Genomic DNA, 22,978 nt, shown 5'->3' with positions numbered 1-22,978 from the left:
TGCCCTTCTAAACTTCTGGGTGCCTTTTAGCATTTTAGGTTTCCTTTTAACACGCAGAGATAGAATTCTAGCAACAAAGAGCTTACCTTCCGGCAGTGGCTGTAAATGTAGCCTTCTACATCAACACTAACAGCACTGGTGCATTCATCCAGAATTGCAAACTGGGGCTTATGATAGAATAACCTTGCCATCTGCAATGCAAACCAAAAGGTTACTGTGGATATAGCACTACAACCAAGGCAGTGTTACAAGTGAAACTACGACTTAGTGTCCAAAAATTTACTGTGGCAAGGGAATTTCCTTTAGGTTGGCACCCACTGGTGAACATCTGTTTATATAATCAAAGTGTAATGGGTGATAAAAGGTCAATATTTCCTACTAATTTTTTTATATATAAACAACACTATTTTAGCTTGGTTTCTCCCCCCCCCCCCCCCCCCAGTATGCAGGTATTTCGTATTTTGAGGATTCCTTTTAAGGAAAATAGTAATATTTAGTTAAACAGGAATTGCTTACAATTTAGGTTACAGTTTTGACCAGGTCCTGTATTTGTTAAGTATTTACACTTTTGAGACACAGAATCATAGACACATACTGCCATCCTCTGCTTCTCTCCCCCGCTGAGTACATCCATCCAATCCTGAACAATATCCCAGCCTCCTTCACGTTCCAAGATGTGACCCAGCTGGACATTATCCAAATACTCCTTCAGCACCTTTTAATGAAACAGAAATCACAAATAGAGCTTAAGTGAACTTAAAGAAATGACTGAAGAAGGTTATAAAGGGTTATACTATTACACCGGTGTACTATCAACCCTGATAAACATTAAACAAAATGCAGTGGGTTTAACAGCAGTTTCAGTATTTTTAAATCTGAAACATTACACATCTTAAGCAAGAGAAAGGGATAATGAAGGAATTATTATTACCTGGTCAGAAATACCTTTCTTTCTCTGATCTTCTAAAGTATCTGGATATATAACTTGATCTCTGAGTGTTCCAAGAGTCATATATGGTCTCTGAGATACAGATAGAAACAAAAATGTAGGTCAAATATTTCTAAGCATAGCCAAAGTAGGAAGAAAAACTAAATGCTTTGCCTCACCTGGGGAACATAGAACAACTTTCCTCTTACAGGCTTTGTTAAACGCCCACCAAACAAAGGCCACAACTGCAACAAGAAAAAGGTTTAAACTTGACTGAAAAAAGTCCAATTACAACAGTGCTTTAGAGTCTCTGCTGTTCATTTTCACAAGTTCCCTTACCTCACCAAGAACACGGAACAGTGAGCTCTTCCCACATCCATTTGGTCCACAAATCAACACATTTGCACCAGATCGAACCTAAAAATGCAAAGCCAACACATTAGAAGTGTAGTGATGAAGTACTGGTAAAACCTTTTGCAAACACTAAGACGAGCTTGTATTCTTGTAGGCTTGTGCATAGTGCCTTCTGACACTACAAGGACTGATTTCCAGTAATCATGTAGTTTTTGTCTTTTACAACTGGTCTAGCACCAACTGCAGCTGGGAAAAACATACTTGTAACAATGAAAACACTTCTGGGCAAATAGCTCATTGCCTTTTTATTTTCTCATTTGGAACTAAAATGAGGATTACTTTTGTTCCCATTTAAGCATACCATATAAGCACCTCTCTAGCTTTGATTATACATGTATTTATAAATCAGATTACCTCTGAAATTATCATCTCCCCTTTAAAACTTCAGATGAATATCATTTTCTATGATATTAAGAAACTTACCTCAAAGTTAAGGTCTTGAATCAAAACATCTCCATTAGGTGTCACCAACGGAACATGATCAAACCTGTGTTGCAACGTTTAAAATAAAAGGCGATTAACAGCTAAGGAAGTTCTTGAACCACAAGTGGTACCTTAGTGTTTAACAACTATCTATAGTTTGTTGGTAGTTTTTTTGTCTTCACATATTTGCTTTCTGAATCCTTCAAAGTCTTTGGTCTCCAAAACACCTTGTGGATAAAAACCTACATTTAAAGACGCTCTTCATTTTAAACCTGGTAGTGGAAGTTTAGTCCATTAGTTCCAGGATACACAATGAATGATTCTCTGCTCTCCCCCCCCCTTGTTTTTGTTTGCTTCTTTTTCCCCCTCAATAAAATAATAAAAGTAACTCTACCATCTCCTTTCTCCTCTCACTCCCCTCCACTCCACCACATTGTCCAGATTGAGGCTATTTCATCTATTACCTGGCTTTACTCCATGTCTTCAGGTAGTATTATTATGTCAATACTGTGACCCTCAAACTGCAAAAAACTGAGGAACTGATTGCTACTTGAGTACATCAGTGAAGGGTCCAAGCATGCAGATATACAAACTGACTTGCCCCTGCATTTTACTGCTAATTTATATCATGGAATAAAATCCGTAACCAACTTTTTTCTAAGAAGAAGTTTGATAACGTGTCAACAAAAAGGTCTGGGAAGTCATATTCCAAAGGACAGCTGGAAATATTAGTACATAGGCTATGCCCAGACAGCATGTCTTCTGCTAAGGTGGGAGGACAAGGACTGATTTACACAACAGAAATGCTGACAGGGAGTGAGGCAGAATTATATGTAAACAACTATAGCACAACTGGAGCTGTGCTATTATTGTAATAATGTGTATTAAAAACTCCGTTAACAGAAGCAGAGGGAATGACTTATGTCTTTCCAGGCTAAGTTAAAAATACTGAAGTTGTGCAAACTTTGTAAACATACTTGATAAGGTTATCGGTGTTGATAATTTCTCCAGATCCAGGTATCAAAGGCAAAGCTGGCTTTTTATCTGTATCTTAAAGTAAGAAGAAAGTGTTAGACACCGGAACACTACGGAGAGATGTTAGACACCGGAACACTACGGGATTATGTCATATCTACCTTTTTCCTGTGCTACCATGGTACGCTGATATTTGCCACCATTTAAGTCCTTCAGAACCTGCATTAATTCTGTAATTCGAGCTGTGAAACTAAAAACAAACCACAGAAAACCCATAAAATTAACCGTAATTAATCTTTAGAAGTTTCAGAAATCAACAGTAACTCTAATGAGTACAACTATCAAACTGACAAAGTTATTCAACCCAGCACAGAAACAGAACTTTAACATTCGAGTTGCACTGAGGTTGTCCAATATTCACAATACTTTCAAGAACCTTTTTCTGTAATAGGCAAGTATTTGGTAACTTTTCTTCTCAGATGTTGTTTCAATTAAACATTCAAATGTATGCTGCTACTGTTCAGATACGAAATTACTAGTGGACATAATTATCACACCTTCAGATTTGTTTTCAGCATCAAATATTTTTAACCCCTAGATTTCTAGGGTGCTGCAGTGAACAAATCACACAAAACCATTTTAATTCTAAGTCAGTTTCTTGAAATGAGAAGAAAACCAGCAACAACATAACTTTTAGAAAGAAGACTTGACACAACTATGTATGAAGCTTACCCAGCCAATCTTGTCATTTCACGGCCTGCTAGGACTATTCTGCCCAAGGCTTGAGACATTCTCAGTAACATTCGTCCACTTTGGTAGTAATCCTAAAGTAGAAGAACGTTTCTTTATGTAGACTAACAGAATTTAGATTCAGGAAATGGTTTTAATTCTGCTGTACTTACCTCCAAAAGTTCTGCATGAGTACTGTTCTGGTGACGAGGATCAGCCAGGTTCAGAAACGGGCGACTAACAACCAGGTAACCAACCACAGTGGCAAGGTCTGAAGTTTAAGAGTAAATATTAAGCTACACATTAATTAATGCAATAAGAGAAAAAGATTTCTCATTTTAAAATTTGAACACTTTGTTATTTATAGCAATCCATTAGCACTGGATAAACACTTACATTTGGCAATGATGGTATCAATGAAACCCATTGAGAACCTGAACAGGATGAAATTATGCAAGTGTTCCACCTGGTAAGTTACAGAAGAAACAAGGTCAAGTTAGATCAGTACAGTTTTTATTAACTTTTATTATTTTACAGACATTTGATTCCCAACAATTATTTTTCCCTAAGTCACAGATACCTCAACACACCTAGAACAATGACAAGCACTGTACAAGTGTCTCTGCTTGCAAAGACCTGCTCTCCAACACAACCTACACTTGAAATTGAGCAGCGAAAGAATAGTTTTTGTAGTGAAAAGGGTAAAAAGGAGGTAAGTGGCAAGAGAAAGATCATTTTATCAGAAACCTGGCTTCTGCTTACAGCCTACTCATTTTTAAATCTAATGACTGTAGCAGCATAAGCATCAAGCCACTAGAATTCAATTTATACTAAAATATGTCAAGGATCACCATCATAAAATTAATTGAAGTTTTGCTTAAAATGTTTTAAAAGAGGTTTTACCAGTTTACGGAAGGTTTTGTGAATAGTCTGTTTTTCTCTCAAGTTTCCATTATAAAAAGCAATTTCTTCACTAAAAGAAAAAAAGAAAAACAACTTTTTAACATCTGTCTTTGAAGAAGTCAGCCATAAAACACAGGAACATATCTCTTGTTTCAGTCACTTTAGAAAATAAGGAGTCTGTACATTTTCACAACAGTAGAATATAAGCTTTTTATACTCCAGCTACAGTTTGTCGTTTGAATCAGGAATATAATGCACATATAAGTTAGTTAAAAATAATCCTCATAAAAGATGCACTTTGCTCTGAACCGATAGCATTAGAATTTCCAAAAACATGTTAACATACAGCTTCTCCATGCATACCACAGCATTACTTTGTCACTTTTATTGTGCCACCCAAGTAAATCTATACCTGTTTGTAATAAGCCGCGAGTTGACGTATCTGTACTCCCCTTCATATTTCTGCTCTATAACAGTCATCTTGCCAATCGGTCGTCTTAACCGGGTAAGGAAGAACCCCGAAATAATCAAGTAAGCCATCATGCTAGCTGGACCCTGTGAACATCAAACCAGAAGAAAAGCTTACCATCTAGATGATCTCAAATCGTAACATCTAACACAAAATGCTCAGAAAGCATGAATCCCTGGATTCTCACCTTCGTGTCTATGTTACCACTTCAGTTACCCTTGAAATTCCCACCATGTTCCTTTCATGTTGTGGATAATATTTAATAATTTTACCAATTCTCTGTCCCTAGATGCCCTTCCCATCCCAGCCTTCTACTCAAGTTCTATGCCACCTGTGTGTCCTATTGTCCTAGCTTATTTCACTATGAATTTCCTTGTCCTTTCTCATTTCCTCTCCTTCATTTCTACCTACTTCATTTTCTCTGTATTTGCTACATTGTCGTAGCAGTCAATATTTCAATTCCATTTTCTTCTTTGATCCATACGTCTCCCAACACACTCTCTTCTCTCAAGCAGTCCTTGTGGGGAACTCTTATTCTTCTGCATCCTAAGATTCAATAGACCAGGGCTCTCAAACAGCATGCTTAAATACTATTGAAGTATGGCACAGTATAAAACCAAAGGCACAAACTGAATTCGGCATAAACTGTCTGTAATAACTAAATACTTCAGTGAGCAATGCTAAGAGACTACACGAACTACCTAGATTCAGCTAAGCTTTACACTGCAGTCTGTTCCAACAAAATCTTGTGTCCCAGAAACAATTCTTGTCAAACCCTGAACATTTCTGATACTGCATTGTTTTATTAAGATGAAGATTTATGAAATTATTCAGTTTATGGTGGAGGAAATATAATGGTCATACATATGAATGCAAGGAACGACTCCTTTATAGAGGCTGCAATGAAACAGAAAACTTATTTTGTCCATTAAATGGAAGCCATGCAAGATACAGCAGCCAGAAGGGTACCCTACTAAATACGATTCCCAAGTAACTGCCAGAAGAAAATAAAGACTTTTCTTGTTTCTTCAAACTGTTGGTGGAATTCCTGCATGCTGTTTTTATTTTGCTTGCCTCAAGATAAGAGAGTACTAAAGCATATAAAACATGAAGTGTGAAAGCATAGTTTCAGTATAACCCTTCAAATTACGGCTGAACCTACAATGTTAATGTAGATTTTTCCTAAGGCTCAACAGGTACAAGGGCTATAACTAAAGAAAAGAACATTTTCTTATAATGCTAAAAAACCCACTCAATTTACCTGAGCTCCTATTGCACTTGTTAGCTTGAAGATATACAAAACTATATCCAAGAAAGGCTATAAAGAGAAGCAGAGGAGAAAAGGCATTAGAACACCAACATAAACAAAACTAGCCCAGAAACCACCAACCACCCCAGTAACAGTTATAGCTCTACATTAAAAGCACAATAATGTTTAACTTATACAAACTAAATCTATTAAAACAAAAAGAATCCTAGCCCCATGACATGCTCCTGAAAACATTCACTCAAGAATTGAAAATAAATTCATTGTATCTTCAGATAAAGTACACAAGAGTACTTCACTATTTGAGGTCTGTAATAACACTGCTCATGAAGTAAAGTTGGACTAGACCCTATGGTACTTAACTGAAATAACTGAGGAATACTGAGCAGAAGGATAATGTCATATAGTTGCCTATGTACCTAATACAAGCAACTTTCCAATTTGCAAGCATCCTATTCCATACACTCCCTCTCAAAGCTAGAGCAGCTGAACTACAGGTTTTGCATGCAGAATTTCTGAATGCATTGACTTGTATTTTGTTTTATACTTCGGCTTGAATGAACAAAACAGCATCAAAAAAACCCAACCCAAACCTAGTTTAAAAATGTTAAGAGTATCCTACTTCACTACCTAAAACCCCTAAAATTTACACTACAGAGTGAAAAGTTTATTCAACGACACCTCCCTATCCAAAAGAATATTCTTATATAACTAAAAGATAGCCACTGATTTTTTTTTCTGAAGCCTAACTAGCTGAGAAAGGGTACTCATCATTGTTCAACTGCAAAACAATGTGCCAAGTTCTTTAAAAGGAAATTTAATACAAATTGGAAAAAACCCACAGCTGTTCTTTAACAGAGGTCATGGAAACCACACTGTGAAATGATATAATATCATGAACAGGGTTTTTAGCACCATACTCCAAGAAATACACATACCAAAGCAAATAATTGTTTTGAGCTCTGACATCACATCCTAAACATCCACAGCTATCCCTCAAAGTTCTATCTGGATAAACTTACCTTGCTCAGGTTTGAATACAGGTCCACTACACTGTTACAGAACTTTTCCACATCCTGTGTAAGGAGCTGATCTGGATTAGCTATTCTGTTGTCCAGATTTCCCATTTTGTAGTACGTATAAGATCTGACATAAAACAAGGCAGAAAAAAAAATAAAAACCATTTCTTGGGATCTGAAATAATTGGAACCCCCTGCTTCAAACAACCAAGACAGAAAGTAGTGCAAATGTTAAATGGCTGCATGGAGTCAACATAAATTGTGTTTCTGCCTGACCAGACCCATACTAAATCCTGTAGAACTGCTTAGGCTCCGAAAACATCTTAGTTGAAGCTCAGGCTGCTCTATGCACTGCTGCTGCACTTACAGCTACAAAACTCTCACAAACTCTGCATCGCACACCCAACAACCAAAATTCAGTGCAGAAGGATATAAGCAGCCACTCAGTTTCATGCATCCAAGTTAATCTGCAGGATTATTACCACTGTATGAAAGCAACTTAAGTACTTTGGAAGCTGATCCACTAGTGGAAGCAGCAGGATTTCACCACCCACCACTCCCCCAAGTTGAGACAACTTTGCTATCTTTCTATCTGTGCCATCTACAACCTGGATAAGTCACTCATCCTTAACTGCAAGGTAATTGCAACCAAAACCCTTTTCTAAACAGTATACCTGCCCTATAAAACATCTTGTTACCTTCTTACTATGTACTTAAAATAACCTGGTTTAATGTTAATCAATTTAGTTCTTAAAACCTTTAGACATTAACAAGGTGTTACTTACTTAAGATATTCCTCATAGAGGTATCTGGTAAGTCTTACTCGGAAGCAAAGTTTCAATTCATTCAGACCATACTTCAGGAAGCTATTCACTAAAGAGATCTAAAAATAAGAGACAGCATTTCAGTATTTACCTAACAACATTTAATATACTTAGACCAGTTTGCAGTATAAATAGTGCAAACACTTTAGAACAGCTGAATATTCCCCTTGAAGTCAGTAATACTATTAACACACTGAAGACCAACCATGTGGCATGTGCAGGACCTCTGATTAGGTTCCAGTCTACATTACTGAAAACTAAAGTATATCTTGAGCTCTTCTGATATGTTCTAGAAAAGAGCCACCATTTGACAACTACTACTTTACATTTATCAATCTGCTTCTAAATCTATTGTAAAGGAGGTACAATATCTATTAGGTAGTAACAAGTACATCTGCTGCAGGTCAGAGATGTTGACAAGCTGAAAAGAAATTAAAGGGAGAGGGAAAAACATAACAAACCTTGGAAAAAGCTGTAAGAAATCTAAAAAATAAGGACTAGAAAGAAAACTTCATCTTCAGTGGTGTCAAAATAATCTCAAACCTACAATGCTGAAACATCATCTAAGCCATAAGACATTATGCAGGCCTGCAGGTGGCATGTTAAGCTATAAAAGTTACTATCAACAAAAATATCATAAAACCCTAAATATATCTGTCAGAAAAATAGCTGCAACCAATAAGGAAACATGCTGATGAAGTCCCCCCACTGACACCAAAAATTTAAATACAGACCTGCACATAAAATAGCTAATTTGTATGGGTATTAGACTACTTATTTGAAAGCTTATCCTCAAATTCTGAATTTGCATTTAAAATACGTTCTGCTTAAAGGCTGGCACAAGAAAAGCACTTACAGCAGGCATTGCAGCGATGAAGTTGAACAAGTATTTCTTGAAATCTTTTCTGCTGCGCCCAATGATAGCACTGAAAACAACCATCAGCTAAGAGTTAGTCACAGGAGAAACAAGAAAGTATAAATTATAGTATGTCTTAAGTGGATAAATTCTCAGTGGACCACACAGAGAAAACAAAAATCACTGTGGAAATCTGTAGTATCACAGCTGTAGGATTAAATACGACAGACTTCTGCACATGGGAAGTGACAGACTAAGCAACTATCTTCTAATCCCGCAGTAACCGCCTGCATTAAAGGCTTGGAAATTCATGGGCATAGAATACCAGTTCCTTTCCTTCTTTGCTTTCATGGATTCTTATCAGAGAAACAAAGCAGTCCTTCAATTCCACACAGCACTGAAAACTTTTCCTGAAATAGAGTAACATTTTGAATTCACATTTCAAGACAGATTCTGACTTGCTTCAATCAGAAGTCTAGAAAATCAGAAGTCTAGAAAATACTTTCTAAAACAGAAAGACTGAAAACATTGTGTTTATCAATCTAAAGAGCAAGCAGCTCAGTAGGAAGAAGTAACAGTCCTAATATCCAAGCAAGGTGTCTGAGTCTATGACATAGAACTACTGTGCCACTATCCTAAAGTGCCTTCTTGGCTGTTCAGATAACGATTTAGTCTTAAATGTACAAAATGTGACCAAAAGAACTGAAAATCATTTAATAAGAAAATTTTGGTTAAAACTAATAGTAAAATTTTATCCAACAGCAGAAAAACAGGTGACTAAATGTATTTCTTAAAAAAAAAAAAAAAAAGAAAAACAAGTTTCTAGATACCTTTCAATGACTGTTCCATTTTGAATCATCCAAATATCACAATAGGTGCGGACTACCAGCATCACAGCAATAAGCAGCAAATAACCTGTCTAGTACAAAAAACAGAAGTGTAACACTTAAATAAGGGATAATATTCACCACTTTTTCCTATTAAGTGGTCTAACCATATCTAGCAGAAAAGTATTACCTTGCTGCTTCCAACTAATGTAGTATTTGCTAACTTTGCAGGAAACACATTACTATATACTGTACAATATATTTGATAAAATACTGGTTACATTTTTATGGAGAAGGTTTGTCTTTTAAAAAGCTGTATTTGGTTGATGCACACATTGGACACATCCTATAAGTACTGCAGGGACAAAGAAGTTATTGCTATTCTGAGACACCTTTCTGCCATAAGCACAGGTTGCAAGGGACCCCTGAAGGTCACCCTACTTCAACTCCCCACTCAAACAGGGCCACTAGTAACCAGTTATCACTCAGACGTTGTACCACTGATGAAAAACCTTGAAGTCCACAGTCCAACCAGTTTTCCATCCACCTCATTCTCCGCTCATCTAGACAATTTGGTTTGGCTATCAGGGCAGTAGGTGAAACCCTTAGTCTCAAAGCCTTGCTGAAATCAAAAATCAAAGCATTCAACATTCTCTGTTCTAACCTTATGAGCATGGCCAGTCATCTCATCACTGAAGGCAATCAGGTTAGTAAGGCATGATCCATAAATCCAGGCTGGCTGTTCACAATCACCTTTTTGTCCTTCATGTGGCCAGAGTTAGCTTCCAAGAGGATTTGATCACAGCATGACCAAGCACACTTCGAGGCTGACCAGCCTGCAGCTTCCAGTATGTTTGTTTTCAAAGATGGAAGTGATGTTTGTTTTATGGGGGGATTATCAATAACCTCTTCTGAAGGCCATGACCTTTTGATCCTGGTTGAGGCCAGCTCTGTCAGCACTCTCAGAAGAATTAGAGAACATTGCCATCCATGCTTCTACCTTATGCATACTTCCTGTTTGCAAACAGGCTGTCAAAGATCCCTTTTCATCCAGGCTAGCCAGCTGCCATGCTTGCTATACATTGTGTACACTGGAATTCACTGCTTTGTGCCTGATGTACATTGAAGTTCTAATATATTGCAATTCATCATTTAGGTTCTGAGCTCAACTAATACTCCTTTGAAAAAGGCATTCTAGAAAGCATGGGGAAGATGCCAAAGCAAGTTATTTTACCTTGCTAAAATTTAGTTTGCATAGCTTTCCTGAAATGATGTTGAAAGATTTTTGGACAAAGTCGCTTTCCAATAAGGGCTGGCCTAGATACAAGTTAAAAAAGCCAAAATCTGGATCAACAGCATGCTATTTAAAGATAGGAAACATGTGCACACAGAAGTGTACTGCCTTGCATGGAACCAAGCAAAGCTCCAATGCCCTTTTAAAAGATACGCAGACAGCAGTTACTAGCTCACTGTAAATGGCTTATCTTGTAATGGAAAACAGAATGCAAATTTGTACTGATCTAACAACTGAACTATAGATTTTTATATTAATAAGTTGCTACTGTAAAACATTTAGTATCATTTAGTCTTATTCAAGTAATGTATATGCTTTTGTTTAAATGCTGATCTAACTACAAAAGAAAATGTGACTCCAAAAATGCCCATTTGTATTTGTTACTGCAGGCAATGCTTACCTCTTTACAAAGAGTTCGAGGGACCATTATTTTCAGGATTCGACATATTCTTGCAATAAACACTCTGTCCACCACTGCTCGCTCCTTCTTTCCCTCTTTCTGCTGCACATCAAATAAGCAAAACAAGAAAAATTAGGTTCTTCTGTAAGGTATTATTTAAATGTGATTGTGATATTTTCCCTATCCAAGTTATTTACAGCTACGTTCCTTATGCAGCGTTTGCAGCGTTTCCCTCCAATTTAAGACCTCCTCACACAAGTTGAATGAAATACAAGAATCAGGGGCATATGCCTTCAGAGCTAAAAGAATCCTAAATAACTGATATAGTCTAACAAAACAAATTCCAGTAAGTTGCTGTTGCAATACTAAAGAATATATTTCAAATCTACACTAAAAGGGATAAACAAACAATGTAGACCACAACATTAAAACATCCAATTATAACTTATAATGGCATCTGCATCTCCTAACATTGGTCTCTTCTAGAGACAAGCGTCAGCCAAAGATGCCTTCCATCATTTGTCCAGACCATCACTGGTTTAAATCCCTTGACTGTACAGCTTAAACTTGCTTTGAGTGAAACCAGAATGTGGTATTCCTTTACTTCTAAAAACCAGTGCAACACCCTTCTAGTGATCCATATCTATACACTCAAAAACCCTCAGGTAGCCAAACAGCTGTGATTTAGGTCAGATGCATTTGCTTACTCTATATAACCCTATCTTCTACCCTGACTAACCTCAACGCTTTTTTAACAAGTCCAGGTATCTTTTCTTTCTTTCCTTTGTTTTCAGTTTTCCCCTTCACAGTTGGAACATAAGAATTCAGTCCTGAAAGCAGACTAAAAAGGTACACATGTGCTTAAAACAAGTCCTGTCTGATCAACTTAATCCTGCTATCTTTGCTAACCAAGCCTCATGTGAAGGATGATTAAACCACAGAAATGTGCAAAAATGCCCAGCTTAATCTCTTTCCTTGCTGTTTACATATACTGTGTGATGGGCAACAAGTGGAAAGCTCTGAGCTCTAGCAAACACAAATTTACTCTGAGTAGGAATAAGCCTACAGCTATTTTTTCATGGGATTAAGACAACTCTAGTCCTGCCCTTTTCAAAAAATGATGTGAATGCCAACTTTAGATAAAAATTCCAGCCAGATAGGATATTATACAGTAGATAAAATTATTTTCATTAAAAAATATTTATCCAAAATTTCAAGCAATCCCAACAACTAAAGATTACCTTCCAGGCCTAATGATGCATTACCCTACACGTTATTGCTTTACTGTAATAGAACCGACAAACACAGTGGCTTTCCCAAAGTTTTCCTGAGACTGTTAATTCCTCATTCAGAAAAAATTATATCTAAGATGGGCAGGAATAAGAGAAAGCTGCTTGAGATTTCTACAAATAGGTATATAACTACGCAAAATACAAGTGTTTATGGCATATAGTGCAGTCAAGGTCTGGCTAGAAGTGAACATGATGCTTGCATACACCTTTATCCAGTGCAAGCCTTATGTTTTCAGCTAAGATGGAGGTATGTGGAATAGTTATCTATTCATGCCATCATATGACCAAATATCTTAACTCATGGGCTCTGCCCTTTGGGGTAATTTTTGTATTTTATTTGAACATGGAACAAAAAGCTTGACTTAAAGGGCTATAATATAACCTTTCCAAATAAATTGTCACACAAAAGAACAGGGAAATGCCAAACCTCCTATCAGAAGTTTGTAGTATTTTACAGAAATTATCAGACTCTACATCTTGTTCCACACTTTCTTTTAAAGAAAAACCAAATACAAGTCATACCAAACCTACAGACAGCTGTTTCACAGTATCACCGTATGTTAGAGATTGGAAGGGACCTCAAAAGATCTAGCCCAATCCCCCTGCCGGAGCAGGAACACCTAGATAAGGTTACACAGGAACGTGTCCAGGCGGGTTTTGAATGTCTCCAGAGAAGGAGTTTGTTGCCAAGGACTATATTAGTCCTTAAATAAGGCACAAAGATGAAAAAGCACATGGTACACATCAAGTGCATACCATCATGCAATCAAACTTCAACTACATGTGGTTGACCTGATTCTTCCATTTGTTTAACCAATGCAAGAAGTCTTAAAGTATCATTCAAACCACATCTGCACCACAGCCATCATTCTGTCCAAAATAAAACTACAATTACGTGACTTAAAAAAAACCACAGTATTGTTAAAAATATATTACGTGAAGAAATAATTTACCTCATTATTCTGCAATGCTTGTTTTCCACTTCTTTTACTGCAGAGGAAAAAAGAAAGTATTTTACTTGTTATTAATGCACTTCTCTGTGTTGATCTCTACACAGAAGAGACAAAAAGGAGAGACTGGGATTTTATCCCTTTCTTTCAAAGCAGTCCAGCATCTTCACAGCAGGGCTACCTTCTATGTCAAACTCATATTCTGGTTTTATGCAACTTCAGGAGACCCGACTTCTTCGAGCATTCAGTTTCACATACCGTAAATACATCGTGCTCTTTCACCTCCAAGTTTTGCTTTGCCTTGGCTTATGTATCATGAACTCCTTGTGGTTTTATGTTTCTCACATAGACGTTGCAAGCATGGCTACATGGTTCCACTGACCACAAATGAAAACTGCATGAATGCAGATTCGGCAGTCCAAGCAACCCAACTTTGATGTTTTGCACTACCTGCTTAAGCCAGACAGATCTGTTTTGCATTATATTTAACTTCCAAATAACATTTTACTACATATAAAGATTATATGTAGTAAAATATGCTGGGGGGGGGGAGTAAAGTCAGATCCTATGAAACCAAGTTCATGCAAGGGTGTGCATCGGAAGTGGAGCTAGTTTTCATTCTGTCCTTTCCTTCCCTAGCATTTTACAGAACAGGTAGAAGAAAAATATCTACTGCTAAACAAACATTTCAAACTACAATGCTATTCTTTTGTCCTCTCCTTTTAAGAAAGGCAAGCTGATATATGAAACACTTCGTTTGTCTGTCTTCCTTTCTGACCATTCAAGCATCAGACAAGCACATGAAGCTGTAAGGAGAGCTTATGAATTTATGTAGTTGAAAAGTGACAGCTAACCACATTAAATTGTAACCTTCCATTTCTCAATCATCGTAATGTAACACTGAGAATAGGCTGCCTTCAGCCTACGATGTTCATATGCTTTCAAGACAGCACCTAGGCAATTACAGGGAAGCAGAAACCATGTAAGACACTGCTCCTTCTGCCTTCAACATCAAAACAACAGCAGACTGCCACCCAACCAGTTATCCTGCAACTTTATCAGCAGCATCATTTCACACTTGTACATTAAATCTTGGCAAAGAAAATACCTAGGAAGAAACCATGCCTATTTTCATTTATGATCATTAGAAAGATCTGTGACTGTTACTGATCAGTGAAGAGAAATAACTCAATTATGGAAGAAATAGGCAAGGTATCAGAAGAATATGAGAAAAGAAGGGAAGGAGGAGACCAAGAAAGTGAGAAGGGAGAGATGCCAGTTTAGCAAGAAGTTAATTACAGGTAATGAAGAAGAGGGAAGCCTGAGAGGAGATAAAAATCTTGTAAGACTACTTGTGTGAAAGACAAAACAAAGACCATGAAGGGCAGCAGAGAGCAGACTGGTGAGAAATGCCTTAATAGAAGCTCAGAAGAGATACAACACTTAATCAGGCAATGACGGAAGTATGTCTGCAGAAGTGCGAACAGTGTGCAAGGTCTAAGAAACAATGCAGTTGGAGACTACATCCTGGCCATGCAGGAGCAATGTATTGCTGGCAAAAGAAACTTCTCAATACACACGTTGCAATTTTTCAAAGTACAAAAACCTGGCATATTTTGGAAGTGTCCTTGAGTATGGATCAGTCCAACGACATTTGTTTTGGAACTAGGAGAAAAGGAGTCTTCTTAAGTGTAAGTTGTTATGAAGCAAGGGGGGTAATTCCCATGGCGATTTATAACTTGCTGTAATGCAGAATCAAAGTATGCTGCTCTTCCAGATATGATGCAATAATTCCTGGCTTTGATGCTTCAAGGCCTGACAATGTTTGAAGTTACAACACTTGTAATACACAATCATTTCAGCACTGAAAGGATCATAAGTGAGTATGTTCAAATAGTAATATATTAAGAAGATGAGGCCCAAAATTACTCTGACAGGTGAATACCCTTGATGTATTTATTGATCCTTTTTTTTCCTGAAGTAGGCCTATTGAGAGAAATTCAGCAGCTGGAACTACTGAGCTGAAACTGATTATCCATTAAAGTGAAAGGACTGTTCAGAAATGTGATATTATACTTAATTGTGAACTCCCACTCAATTAGAATTTATATTTATAAAGGTTTAAAGTATTTGTAAAATCAAAACCTAATGAAAAAGAGCTTTAAGTGTTTTGTTCTACTTTTCTAAAATAAATAAATAAATAAATCAAAACAAGACTATAGTTCAATAAGAAAGGAGACAATGCTATATATGAAGTCTGGATTATCTAGAAGCAGAGAAACCAATGTGGCTACACAGCTACAAACACATTGCTCTTGTTACTAAAAATAAATAAATCCCTTTTTATTTTAACAAGTAAAACCATTTTACTTGCAACAAAAGACTGTGCCACAGTTCTGCCTGGAGTAAAACTTCCACAGAACTTTTCCTCCCCAAGGGCCTCATTTTTTTCAGTCCAATACCTGCTGGCACTACTCCAGACTCCATTATACTCTCATAGATTTATCTTTGTGAGAATTGTGGTTGCATTCACATTGAATTTAAAGCCTAAATAACACCTTCAATTAGTCAGCAAGAATACATCAAGATTATCTGGTTACAGCAGAGAACTCTCACTTTGCTATATTCAAGCTCCCTGTTAGAGACCTCTCATTTGCTTAATGCTGGAGCATCACAAGCCTTATTGTGAAGGAAGGCAATTGCTACATGCTGTCCAAATTCTCTATTGCAAGTAATTCCTCTGGCATAGGGGCCCTTGTCAAGCAGCACAACATAAGGACTGCTTGGAATAGAAACACAAAGCTGCCTTTTTCTGCAGTATCAACTTTAGAGATTACCCTATCCACACATATCACTTTCCAGTTTGGGTTGAACTGTGCTTTTTATTATGACAGGAGTGACCTGAAGCTCAAATGCTACTAATGCTTGACCTGGTGCTGTGGTAGGGTAACACGTATGACACAGCTCAGGTTAGTACAGTTCATCACATGCTTATTCGATCAAGATTATTACAATTCAGGCAGCTACCATGAAACTGCAGAAAAGCTCTTCTTTTGATCTTTACTGTAGTTCCTCTCACTTCATCACAAGATACTCATGATGAAACTCTTCCCTGAGTGTATGTATTGAGACTGAAGCTGAGCTGGCTGGGGCAATGCAAGATCCCAAGGTAAAAACAACTTCCAGACAGTCTGAATGGGAGCAGCAGTGATGCGGAACATGCCCCATATGGAACCCATCTATATTGTTCTCTACCTTGAAGTCAGAACTGTGCAGTGATTGTTGACCATTCATTTCTCCCCTTCTATATCAGAAAGTCCTGAGATATTTCTCTTGCCCTTCTCTGCATTTGGATTCTTTTTTTACTTTCAGCCATCAGTTCTTCATGGGTATTAGATTTTAGAAAAAAAAATTCAGTAATTACAGTTACTAAGAGAATATATGACCTTGCTTCAGGTGATCAAAACAAGGTACGGTGACAAAATAAGACTACAAGAACAAGCATGGCAAGAAAAAAAGCATGGCATACACCATAAAGCCATCTAATCCAGGAAAATAATTCATGACATTTTTGAATTTATGAATGCCTAAGTGCAGCTTAAAAATTATGTGATTCTAAACTGAATCACTGTCCTGGTTTCAGCTGGGATAGAGTTAATTCTCCTCCTAGTACCTCGTGCAGTGCTGTGGTTTGGCTTTAGTCTGAAAACAATGTTGATAACACATCAGTGTTTCAGTTGTTGCTCAGTGATGCTTACCCTGATCAAGGACTTTTCAGTCTCACGCTGTGCTAGTGAGGAGGGGCACAAGAAGCTGGGAGGAAGTAGAGGCAGGACACCTGATCCAAACTAGCCAAAGGGTATTCCATATCACAGCATGTCATACCCAATACAGAAATTGGGGGGAGTCACCCAAAAGGGGCCAGTCACTGCTGGGTTTGGGCTGGGTATCAATCAGCGGGTGGTGAGAGAATGTGCTGTACATCACCTGTTTATTCCTTCCTCTATTTCCTATTATCACATTTTACTTTTATTTCAATTATTTAAACTGTTCTTATCTATACCATGAGTTTTTACTCCCCTGCCCCTCAATTTAAACTACAATAACCACGACAGTTTACATTTGGCAAGAATGTTTTAAAAGCATGAGTCAAGCACAAATTAATACAGTAACAGTTGCCCAGAACTACACAAAACCTTTTATATTGAGCTCCTCTATTTATCTGAAATAATAAAACCCATAGAAATATAAAAGCCAGCTTTCTTCCAAGCTCTTACTGTACCAACAGAATCCCAAGTTGTGTAGCAGAATCATTTAACTTACTATTAACTCATCGCCAACATCTGCTTGCTTTTCAGTGTTCCATGTGGAACATGCTAGACTGCAACCAAGTTTACTGGCAGGGAATTATGAAAAATGCCCTGCCAACACAGTAATGGAATCAGAGACATCACCAAGTAGATGATGGGCAGACTAACTTTCGAGTTTCCTTAGTGCCCTCACGGTCAAGGAAGGGTGCTGATCGTGAGGTTTTTGAAAAGGGTTACCCAGACAGTATGCAGATAAGAAAAATTATGGTACTGAAATACTTCTAACACTGAGCCAAATCTACTGGTTTAGGTAAGAATAGTTCTAGGTAAGGATAAGAACACAGAATATTCCAAGACTAAACAACACTTAAAAGTGTTCCTGCACAGCTTCTTTACAATTTTCTATGGAAGCATTAAAAATCTTAATCATATACACCCCTCTGCCTCTATTCAGCAGGTACTACTTCTGCACTAGTCAAGTCTTTCTCCAAAATCCCACAGTCTCAGGTTTAATTTTTAAACCAATCAGTAAGTCAAATTCTACTTTCAAATACAGAACTACATCCATAGGTTGCCATGGTTGATGCAGCAACCCCTCTGCAGCAATGCAGATCATAAACCCCAAAACAGATCACATAGAATCAGACACAAAGTACTTTTGATTCCGATTATGTCTATGGAATAAGGTTCCAGAATACCTAGACTAAGTAATTCTATAAAAGTCTTCCTTTGTACTGAGGATGAAGAGAGAAGAAGCTTCTGTAAAGACTTAGACTAATAACAGTAATAATAGTAATATAATAATTTAAGAACCTGCAACTTTTATCTGCTTCACATGACCATCTATGGTAAATAAAACAAAGATCAGAGTGAGTTTAATCTGCATCAATTTTCACGGTGTTTCTTCTGATTGCTACCTTCATGCTAAACAAATCAAAGCATTCTTTCAAATTTATTCTCTGCGCTCATGGTGTTCAAAGTCAGACCCAAACTAATGCTTCTAATGCAAAATAATGCAATCTCTTAGACATTCCTTATCAAGGTTACCATTTATGATAGGGAGTCCTAAGATCAGTTTTGGACCACCAGTACAAAAAAAAGGGGCAGAGGGCTATGGTGATAGTCAGGAGGGTGGAGCATTAGCCCAATAAGGGGAAGCTGAGGGAAGAAGGTTTGATCATCCTGGAGAAGAGCAGCATTGGGAGAACCTACTAGCAGTTTTCCATTACCTAAGAGGCCACTGAGACAGCACTGGACTCTTTACATAGGCACACAGCAGAAGAGAGACAACAGACTTGAACTGAATCAGAGAGGTTCTAATTGGATCTGAGTATTAAAAAAAAAAAAAAAAAAAAGACAAAAAATTATTATAATCCCATGCAATTTCAGTCCTCAAATAAGTGCTCGTCACAGCATTCAATCTTTGGTTTTATCTCTGTTTCTGTGCCAGTGAAGCTATTCTCTCTAAAGAAACATGCAACAGTGGTGGTTACTCATTCTCAACACTGCTGAAGAAGAAAGTGGTTTGAGAAACTGGGAAAAGTCTTCATCAGGCCATTGAGCCCAGTTCCTAAAGGTCTCAGGAATACTAGTGCTGTGGTACTTGCTAGCAAACAGGAAAATGTTTAAAGGACAGATGTCTTTGGTAATACCTGCCTCCTTCCAGAACAAAGTTCAGCAGAAGCGATCTATACCCAGCTAAAAATAACAAAATCACAGAGGAAGACTTCCTCTTGCAGATAAGCAAGACTTTTAGTTTAATGACAGGTGAAAAGAAAATGAGGGGTTGAAAAATGTTATGCTGTGCTTAACTGCAAAAACAGCTACATGTTTCAGGTCATGCTGCTTTCCTTCTGTAGAAGAAAATGACTAGCTTCTCCTCATCACAGTGCAAAAGAAAAACATTTGGTTTAGGGTTAAGTGGAGCTTTTCAAAGAGCTGTTACCTCTAAGCAACCTTTGTATTTGTATTTTGCAGACCTTACATTCTAGAATGGTACTGGGCAATTTTCATAGCTTTAAAAAAACCCTAACAACACAATAAGAAAAACCAACAAACACTAAAGGTGAAAAATTTTGTAGTAGCCCACAGTTATTTGTGCAGTTTTCAGGTTAGTGTTGCAGTCAAGGTACTACTGGGACACTGTAGAAACAGAACACAATTCAGATTACTAAAGACTGAATGCAACAGCATACCTTGGTTACCATGTGAAGAAGTAACAGCTACAAGAAAAGTATAGTGTCACAGACAGCACACTCACCGGCAGACACAGCTTCATACTGCATACCCCACACGGAGGAACAGAGAGCAACTGTACAGTTATTTCAGGTCATGGGCAGCAGTGTTACTCAGAAGCCTGGGCACAGTCCAAAAGCATGTCCATTTACACAGGGCACCTTGAGCACACATAGATACTGACAGCACCATTTTCTTGGCTCTAGGTTGGTAGCAGCATGAGCAAAAATAATGTGAGGGGAATGCATTCAGGCAACCAAGAAGGGGACTCCAAGAAGGCCAGCTATGTCACTGCAAGCAAGGGCCCTGAATTGCTCTGAAAGTTTCTACAAACATTTGAGAAGGCAGCAAGAAATCACAGCCGTTGCAGAGGAAGTCTTAACTTTCAGTAGCAGTTTGCATCTCAATAAAGTAACACGTAAAGAAAAACCTTAGAGCTATTAAGTTTTTCCACACACTTGTGCTTTGGCCTCAGCTGTGGCTCTAGCTCTCCCTCATGGGTAACAGTGGAAGACTTCAAGCTAGTTCCCTGCAAAGCGAAAAACAAGAGTTTCACACTCTTACTTACACTACAGCTTGGCTTAGACAGCAATAATTTTATGCAATTTAATAAGAGAGAAACCACTAATTAACTATCCAGGCCCAAAACAAAGGCAGTCTGAATGCTAGGAGCAGGGCTGACTCATCTGGTATCTCCTGTCTCCATACCCTCCAGCTGGAAACAGGTCTTCTGAGCCTCAGGCAGGTTTTTCTACAAGATTATATTTTAGATGCATTTACTAGCAATCCTATGTGTATGTTTTGTCTTTTTTGTTCTGTTTTTAAATGCTAGTGTGCATACAGAAAGCAGCAGGCTCAAGAGTCACATTCACATCTGGATTAACCTACTTTAATGTAGTTGGCATAGAGTTTCTTTGGTTGATTTTGTTTTAGTTTGACACCAGCCCGCTTTTCACAAAGCAGCGTGGGGCTCCCTTTAAGGCTTTTACATACATGGAAGCAGCCTATTAATCTAGAGCAGTATCATTTCACCCTTCTTGTCACAGGAGACTCATCTCAATTATGTCCCTTTATGCAAAGTACACTAGTAAGGCTCACCCAAACATCTTCAGAACCTACAGAAATGAGGCAAAGAAAAGATAACATCACAAATGTACAAAACCAGAATAAAAATGCATGACTTGCTTCAAGTTACAACAGCCACTTGCTATATATAAACTTGTGTTACATTTGAAAGCTTCTCCCAATGTCTGAACACGTGTCCATCACTGCTGATTGTCTGTGCATCAATCACTGTCAAACTAGGTTCATGGGCAGGCCAGCTGATGACATAAGCAGACCATCTACTTCCACCCTGTCAGAAGAAAGAGGATGAGAAGCCCCATGACAGACAAGTGCATACCTCATGTGTCACAGTTCATCTTAACTGTGCAAAACCCTATTTGATGTACACTGTGTCAACAACTCTCTGTACATCAACACAAATGAGCCTTTCTCCTTGCTTCAGGTGTGTCTAACCTCTAAAGCCCCAAGCATGCTTTGTTCTTCCCCTATGCATTATTCTTCTCCACAGGATAGATGCCAAATGCTTGGGGTTCAGAAGCTGAATCTATAAAAAATTAAATGTCCATACCCTAGTATACTTTTAGATGCTAACAGACACAACCAGGTGATAGGAAAGGCCAACTGTCCTGGAGCAGCTTCTAAAATCTTTTACTTCTAATCTGTTACAAATTCCTTCCTGTTAACTCCATTCTGTTTATTTCTTTTCCCTAATCTTGCAGTTCCAAACTCTCTAGCCAAATTACTTCCTATTACTCTTTCCAGTATAAAGCTGTACAAGTTAAATACCTTCTTTCTGAGAGCAACGCAAGTTCTTTCTCCACTTGTGTAAGTACTTTATTTTAAACTACGTAGATATTCATGAACAATTCTCATTAGAGGGGTAACAGAAAATATCCAGCTCCTTTATGGAGCACCCCTTAAGGTTTTATTTCCAAAGCAACCAAATCTTCAGCAAATATTCTGCTGCTTCTTGTTTGAGGCAGGATTAGGGAAAAGAAATAAACAGAATGGAGTGATTTTTTTTCTCCTGTACCACATACCCAGGATAATGGAGTTTCTCAAACAAGACAACTTCTTACAATTCTAAAAAACCCAAATACTACAACTGAAGTTGTAATTGCATTTTCATATAACAACTTTTCCCCTCCCAAGAAGAAAGGAAGCTTTTCCAAGGAAACAAGACTTACGAACGGAAGCAACTCAAACAGAGAAACACTATTTTTTCTTTCTGTGTTTTACTCCAAGGAAGTAACATGGAACACTATCATGTTACTATAAGCAAACAATGCTATGTCATTCCATTTTGGAGGATTGTAGAAAACTGTGGTTAAAATATACTGTAAACTGCAAGTGATACCACCTATCAGTACTTCAAAACTGAGCAGCAGTGTAATAGCTCTTGCAGAAGAACATCTGTGACTAACACAGCTAGCGCTAATTGAGTGATCTTTGACCTACTAAGGCAGGTTAGCATAACATATACAGCTTAATTATTCATACATTACTACTTGATAGGAGTTGTACTGGACCTTGCCCCTATTGTCTAACAGCAGGAAAGTAGGTGAAAGTTGCCTCTTCTTTCCTTCCTGCTGTCATTTCTAGAACTGATTACTCTATATAAAAAGAAAACACACACAACATGAGACGCCTATGTAAGATAACTTTTGTTACATATTCAAATGCATTTGATTTGCTAAAAGAAGATTATGTTCTCTTAATCTGTATGTTATTTCCTTGTTAACTTTGGCCAGCAGTGACACTGACCTATGGCTGCCATTCCAGCAAAACTTTAAAAACA

The 22,978-nt window shown here is 37.7% G+C and overlaps 1 protein-coding gene across 2 annotated transcripts in view; it reads right to left on the bottom strand.

Annotated features, from left to right (window-relative positions):
* Positions 1-22,978, bottom strand: part of ABCD3 (ATP binding cassette subfamily D member 3) — a 31,304-nt gene that overhangs the window by 5,022 nt on the left and 3,304 nt on the right. The window contains exons 1-21 of one of the 2 annotated variants that reach the window (XM_061379154.1): positions 20,546-20,652; positions 13,574-13,610; positions 11,329-11,430; positions 9,638-9,726; positions 8,808-8,877; positions 7,913-8,010; positions 7,131-7,254; positions 6,103-6,159; positions 4,785-4,927; positions 4,373-4,442; positions 3,866-3,935; positions 3,643-3,740; positions 3,473-3,564; positions 2,902-2,990; positions 2,743-2,815; positions 1,766-1,829; positions 1,268-1,345; positions 1,108-1,173; positions 932-1,021; positions 596-715; positions 87-191 (exon numbers count right to left, since the gene is read on the bottom strand). In XM_061379154.1, the coding sequence (XP_061235138.1) occupies positions 87-191; positions 596-715; positions 932-1,021; positions 1,108-1,173; positions 1,268-1,345; positions 1,766-1,829; positions 2,743-2,815; positions 2,902-2,990; positions 3,473-3,564; positions 3,643-3,740; positions 3,866-3,935; positions 4,373-4,442; positions 4,785-4,927; positions 6,103-6,159; positions 7,131-7,254; positions 7,913-8,010; positions 8,808-8,877; positions 9,638-9,726; positions 11,329-11,355 (1,623 nt within the window). In that variant the 5' untranslated portion in view covers positions 11,356-11,430; positions 13,574-13,610; positions 20,546-20,652. Of the gene's footprint in view, positions 1-86; positions 192-595; positions 716-931; positions 1,022-1,107; positions 1,174-1,267; positions 1,346-1,765; positions 1,830-2,742; positions 2,816-2,901; positions 2,991-3,472; positions 3,565-3,642; positions 3,741-3,865; positions 3,936-4,372; positions 4,443-4,784; positions 4,928-6,102; positions 6,160-7,130; positions 7,255-7,912; positions 8,011-8,807; positions 8,878-9,637; positions 9,727-11,328; positions 11,431-13,573; positions 13,611-20,545; positions 20,653-22,978 lie in introns of those variants that run through there. The other variant, XM_061379153.1, reaches the window with a different exon arrangement.

The sequence above is a fragment of the Neopsephotus bourkii genome, unplaced genomic scaffold (genome assembly GCF_033783945.1).
Source record: "Neopsephotus bourkii isolate Nb327-2 ecotype Australia unplaced genomic scaffold, CSIRO-AGI_Nbou_v1 NB_1768, whole genome shotgun sequence".
Classification (NCBI taxonomy): domain Eukaryota; kingdom Metazoa; phylum Chordata; class Aves; order Psittaciformes; family Psittacidae; genus Neopsephotus; species Neopsephotus bourkii.
Note: the sequence above shows the minus strand (reverse complement) of the source record. Positions and strands in the feature narration are given on the sequence as shown.